General features: G+C 43.5%; 1 protein-coding gene across 1 annotated transcript; it reads right to left on the bottom strand.

Annotated features, from left to right (window-relative positions):
- Nucleotides 1-391: 391 nt before the first annotated feature.
- LOC133918822 (eukaryotic translation initiation factor 1A-like) lies at nucleotides 392-1,310 on the bottom strand. The gene has a single exon (XM_062362895.1). The coding sequence runs from the start codon at nucleotides 1,099-1,101 to the stop codon at nucleotides 673-675; it is 429 nt and encodes a 142-aa protein (XP_062218879.1). The 5' UTR covers nucleotides 1,102-1,310; the 3' UTR covers nucleotides 392-672.
- Nucleotides 1,311-6,040: the final 4,730 nt, after the last annotated feature.

Below are 6,040 nucleotides of genomic sequence, written 5' to 3'. Positions count from 1 at the left end.
GAACGGGGCAAGGAAACCATTGTGTTAAATGACAGAATGGAGTTTAACTAATTGTCAGTGAAGGCGTTAAAGCTCAAAACAGAAAAGATGGTTCTACTGTTTCTTCACAAACGCCTAAAATTGTTAGCAGATGTTAAAGATCACATAAAAGGAATGAACCCAGAGGATACATTCGATACTTCAATGTAGCAACGCAGGGCACAAATAGATAGACAGAGCACCAGCATTCAAATCCAAAGACAAGAATATATGATCCCTCTCATGCGTCTAGATCAGCGATGAACCAATCAAGATCACAAGACTCACTGATCACGAAAGCTACAAGACCGACATCCCAAATTGCAGCAAACCAGTTGAACATTAGAACAAAATTAGATCACACCCAATTACGTTACATAAACAGAGGAATTTGATTGAATTCCATTATTGTTATAACTTGGACCCACGATTATTTGGCAGAATGGCCCCCAAATCCTTTTACACAGGCCTGACCACCAGCATCACACACATGACAATACCACCAACAGGACTATCGTCGCAGATTTTCTTTCTAGTCACGAAGACAAGCATAATCATCACAACAACAGAATCATATGGCGATTGTTTTCTGTATACCAATTACCATGGCCGGCCGCGGCGGCCGAGGGAGGGATTGATCGACGCGGGGGTTGATCAGATCTTGTCGATGTCCTCGTCCTCGAACTGTATGTAGTCGTCCTGCGCGCCGGCGTCCTCCTCGTCGATGACACCCTCGTTGAGCCTGACGGTGTCGGGAATCTCCCCATAGGCCTTGAGCAGCCTCGCCTCGTCGTTCATGTACTTGAGGATGACGTCGGCCTTGTCGTCCTGGTAGTCGCGGAGTCCGACGAGGACGATGTCCCCCGCGGTGATCCACACCTTCTTGTGCATCTTGCCCCGGATATGGCAGAGGCGCTTGGTGCCGTCGATGCAGAGGGCCTCGCAGCGGCCGTTCCCCAGCATGCGGGTGACCTGCGCATACTCCTGCCCGTCCTCCTTGAACACCAGCTCCCGCTTCTCGTCGTCCGCCTCGTTCTTGCCACGCTTCCGGTTCTTGCCTCCCTTTCCCTTGTTCTTCGGCATCTCCGACCGACTGCTTGTTCTTGCGGAGCCTCTACCCTAGCGCGGTTGATCGAGGTAGCGGTGGGGAAATTGTTGCGTGGCTTGTGCTGCTTGGGTCGACGACGGGGAGGTTCTTTTATTTATTTTCTTTGAAGAGAGAGGCGGCGGGGAGCACGAGAGCCTGATGATCTGACGGGTGAGAGAGGTGGACGGTGGGGTGGGAACGCCACCGGACGGAAACTGGGGTCGGACCGTCAAGTTGCTTGAAGAACCGGATACGCGGAGGCTGCTGGCCCGATGACCTGATCCATCAGGTCTCTAGACTCTAGAGCATCCTCGACCCTGAGGTATGTAGGTCCTTATTATGCGACCCACGTGTCAGAATTTTGCTAGCGTGATTTTACTTTTTTTTTTAATACAATACAACCGCAAACACAAGTATATATTTATATCAACACACTCACACTGAAAACCGGAGATATAGAGATTGGAGAGTGACAAAGTCATCAAACATGTTTTGAAGTTGATGAGCACGTCGGCTACAACAGAAAGAAAATTTAATCTTAATAAGACACTGAATAAGTAAATATGATATTTGATTATTGATAGGTAAAAATATAACCATCCTCACTAACTATCTAAATGAAAATTTAGTTCTGTAATTTGATTCTTGTTTGATTGAGCTCGGGCTCTAGGTTCTGTCCGCAGTGGCATGAGCTCTACAAAATGCCACCCACTACAAGCCAAAACGAATTAAGAGTTTGTGATAAAAAAATCCTTCACATTTCTCAGAGGTGTGGAGCAACTTACTACGTAGTACATAAACACATTTCTCAGATAATACATTAGAAGTTCCAAATCGTATTTACCAAATATAGAACAGCTTCAATACTTACGAGCAAAGCTACAAAATAGGGACATGCTAGTGACCCTATAATTATTATATTTTATATAAAATTTTAGCAAGGTTCTAATAACTTCAAACACTAGGCCTATATTGCCTCTTAACAGACTAGGTCTAGATCCACCACTGCTAATACGAAACGTAAAAACAAAACTATAGACATAATATGACGCATTGTACTTAGAAGAAAAATGTTTATAATTTTTTATGAAATTTAATCTACTGATGGCTGTATTATTCTCCTTAAATGAAAGAGCAGTGCTCCCTCTCACGGTTGCTTGGAAAACAGAACACATGGAGGTCGAGCATGACAGCTGGGTAAATGACCCGGATCTGATCAGGTCTCTGGACTCTAGAGCATTCTTGAGGCATGTAGATCCACATGTTAGAATTTCGTGAAAATGCATTAAGACTTTCTATGTGAGTTACGTGAGTTTTGATAGTTGATGATAAGTAAGTTTTGATAGTTGATGATAAGTAATTAAGTAACTAATATATTTAATAAGTAGTTGAATATATGAAAGTCTTATTGACGAAAGCGTCATAACATTGACAACCTTAAAAATTGATGAAAGAAGACGGCAAATGTTTTTTTACCTTTATAAAGTACTATTTTATTTTTAAATTGAGTATATGACCGTCGTACTATTAAAAGGTGATGAGTCTATGGCTCATTCGGATACGAACAATACCGTCACTAATTTTCAAATTATACAAAGTCTAATTACAAGAGTACTTGCACGACAATTAGACCACCAGGTAAACTCGTTTCTTGCTATTAATGTTTCTTTAGATGGATTACTACTAAATTCTTGTAATATTTTATTGCTTAAGAATGTGGAAGAAGCACTATAACCTTACCCAGACATCACCTCTCGAAGGTCAAGTCTACTTGGACTTGTAGCTGAGCTCTAGTCGAACTAATGGACGTAGTCGAAGTCGTAGTTGTGATCGAGTCTCAAGACAGCACGTTAGTAAAACGGGCATAACTCTCTCATACGAAGTCCGTTTTAGACATTCTTGGACTTGCTGGGAAGCTTCTGTCTAGCCCTTTCCGATGAATCTATGCTTGACTAAATATTCCTTATAGTTTAGTAAGAGTTGAATGAATAACGTACTGCGTCACCGTTCTGGACCCTATCCGATTTTGCAATCATGTCGAGGTCGGAGTCTAGGTTGTGCACGCCTCTTTCCACAACTGTATAACCCTAGGTTGACCCCCTCATGCCCCCTATAAATATATAGTAGCCGTCATAGTTTAGACTCAGGTTTAGCTTAGATTATTCTATTTTAGACAGTTTCACCGTTTATCAGTTTGTTGAACTCCAAACTCGAGTACTTTATTGGTAATTAGCAATATTCAGATTGCATCTACCTATTTTTGCTTGTGTTCTCGATTCGCTTGCAGAAAAAACCTTCTTGGCGAGGTCAACCGCGTCTTGACACAGTCAAGGGTTCTCGATCTGTTCTGTTCGGAGCCTTTGAATCATCAATGTCGAAGCTCCACAATCGACTTATCATATTACCTTTCGGATGATCAGGCAAACGCGCATCAAGTGGTATCAGAGTCTCAGTTGCCCATTAGGTAATCTCAGTTATCCTCTTTGTTTAGTTTTGTTCCATTACCTAAAGTCCAGAAAGATTGTCCCACAAAAATATTTAGATTATAGTTTTTCCGCTATCCAAACCACTTTGAGCTTTTCACAATTTTGTTTTCAATTTTCGCATTGTTGAGTTTGAGTCCATCGTCGATGTCTTGTTGCTGGTTGAGTCATCATGTTCTAGTTTCTAGTGTCGAGTCTTTGCTGTCTTAGTCGTCGTGTATCTCGATTTGCCCTTGTCTGTTTTAGTCAAGATTGTGTTACAGGTCGTGTTGACCACTAGTCAAGTTCGACCATCAACTCGGGTTCAACTACTAGACGTGTTTGACCACCTACTCCACTTCGACAACTAGTTGGGTTCGACCATCTCAGGTTCGACCACTAGTCGAGTCAACCATCTACTCAGGTTCGACCACTAGTCACTCCGACCACCCATTTGGGGTTCCGACCAGTCACTCCAACCACTCACTCAGGGTCCGACCAGATACTCCGACCACCCACTCAGGTCCGACCACCTAGTCGCCACGACCACCTAGTCGGATTCGCCCACCTTCTCGGATCCGACCACTTAGTCAGAGTTGCCCACCTTCTCAGATCCGACCACCATAGCTAATATGAACAAGGGTTCCCGATCTTCCGAAAGGTTCTGGTAACTCTCGATTTGGTGGAAACGAGACACAAGTCGATCCGGCTTCCGAACAACACGATCCGAAACCCCGCAATCGCAGCACCACGTCTCCTCTGGTTATCAACCGGCGTTGCACGGTTGACCTCGCCAAGAAGACTAAAATCCTTGCCTGCGAATCGAAGAACACAAGCAAGAACAAGGGAGAATGCAACCAAATTACAGATGAATGATTAATCTCACGAGTTGGGGTCTCACAAACCGACGAAACGGCGAAACTGTTCTTGACAGAATAATCTAAGCAAAACCCAACCCTAATTAGGGCGGCGGCTACTGTATATAAAGGATTAGGGTCGGCCAAGGACCCCTAGACGCGTCCCTAATGGACTCCAACACGATACATGGCCCAACGGACCAAAAACGGTGACGCAGCACCGGGACAGATTCTGGACGCTGACTTGTTTCGACGTTTCCCATTGACTCAGAAGGAATTTGGACCTCAAACCAACGCCATTGGTTTCCTTATGAAATTATCTTTCCAACCATATGTGAATCGTCGAAAACGGAGTCCGGATTCGTCCTGGGCGTCCGTTTTATTGCTCGCTGGTCCTGGAGGCCGAGGCTGATTCGGACTCGAGTTGGACTGGACCTCCTGCTGTTGTTGGACGTCCTAGCTGCTCCTCCACGCCTCCAAGTCTTCCTCTATGTGTTTCCTTGTCCTCTCCATGATTCCTAAACAACACATAATCATTAGGTAGTAATCTATTCTCAAAATTATATAAAGAGTTGCTTAGGAACGAGCTCACCTCTAAATTTAATTGTCGTGCGCGAGCTCTTGTGATTGGATCTTGAAAGTTCAATGGAGGATCATTGTATGTATCCGAGGGAGTGATGTCCTCATCATCCTCCCCCTCTTGAATTGGAGTCGTCCTCGACTCAAGCTCATCATCGGCTCCCAAGTAAGGTTTCAAATCTGCAATGTTAAAAGAAGGACTAACCCCGAACTCGGGTGGCAACTCAAGTTTATATGCATTATCATTTATTTTCTCAATTATCTTATAAGGACCAGCAGCTCTTGGCATTAATTTAGACTTACGCAGCTCTGGAAACCTATCTTTTCTTAAATGTAACCACACTAAATCACCCGGTTCAAGTTTGACTTCTTTCCTACCTTCACTACCAGCAATTCTATACTTTTCATTCATCTTTTCGATATTTATTTTAGTTGTTTCATGCAACTTACGAATAAAATCAGCACGTGCACTAGCATCACTATGTGTTCTTTCAGTGGTAGGTAAAGGCAAAAGATCAATAGGAACGCGAGGGGTAAAACCATACACTACCTGAAAAGGACTTACCTTGGTGGTAGAATGTGTTGCCCGATTATAAGCAAACTCCACGTGGGGCAAACATTCTTCCCACATCTTCAAATTTTTCTTCAAAATAGCTCTCAACATGGTACCCAAAGTGCGGTTCACTACCTCCGTTTGGCCATCAGTTTGTGGGTGGCAAGTAGTAGAAAACAATAGTTTTGTACCCAACTTATTCCATAGAGTGCGCCAAAAGTGACTCAAAAATTTAGCGTCGCGATCTGAAACAATAGTAGAAGGCATACCATGCAAGCGAACAATCTCTTTGAAAAAGAGGTCAGCAATATAAACGGCATCATCACTTTTATGACAAGGTATAAAATGTGCCATCTTAGAAAAATGATCCACAACAACAAAAATGCTATCTCTCCCCCTCTTAGTCCTAGGCAATCCCAAAACAAAGTCCATCGAAATATCTGCCCAAGGAATAGAAGGAACAGGAAGAGGCATATACAAACCA

This window comes from Phragmites australis, chromosome 5 (assembly GCF_958298935.1).
Source record: "Phragmites australis chromosome 5, lpPhrAust1.1, whole genome shotgun sequence".
NCBI lineage: Eukaryota > Viridiplantae > Streptophyta > Magnoliopsida > Poales > Poaceae > Phragmites > Phragmites australis.
Note: the sequence above shows the minus strand (reverse complement) of the source record. Positions and strands in the feature narration are given on the sequence as shown.

Bases quoted from the DNA above. Each gene is read 5' to 3' on its own strand.
- LOC133918822 (XM_062362895.1), bottom strand. From the start codon at position 1,101: ATGCCGAAGAACAAGGGAAAGGGAGGCAAGAACCGGAAGCGTGGCAAG.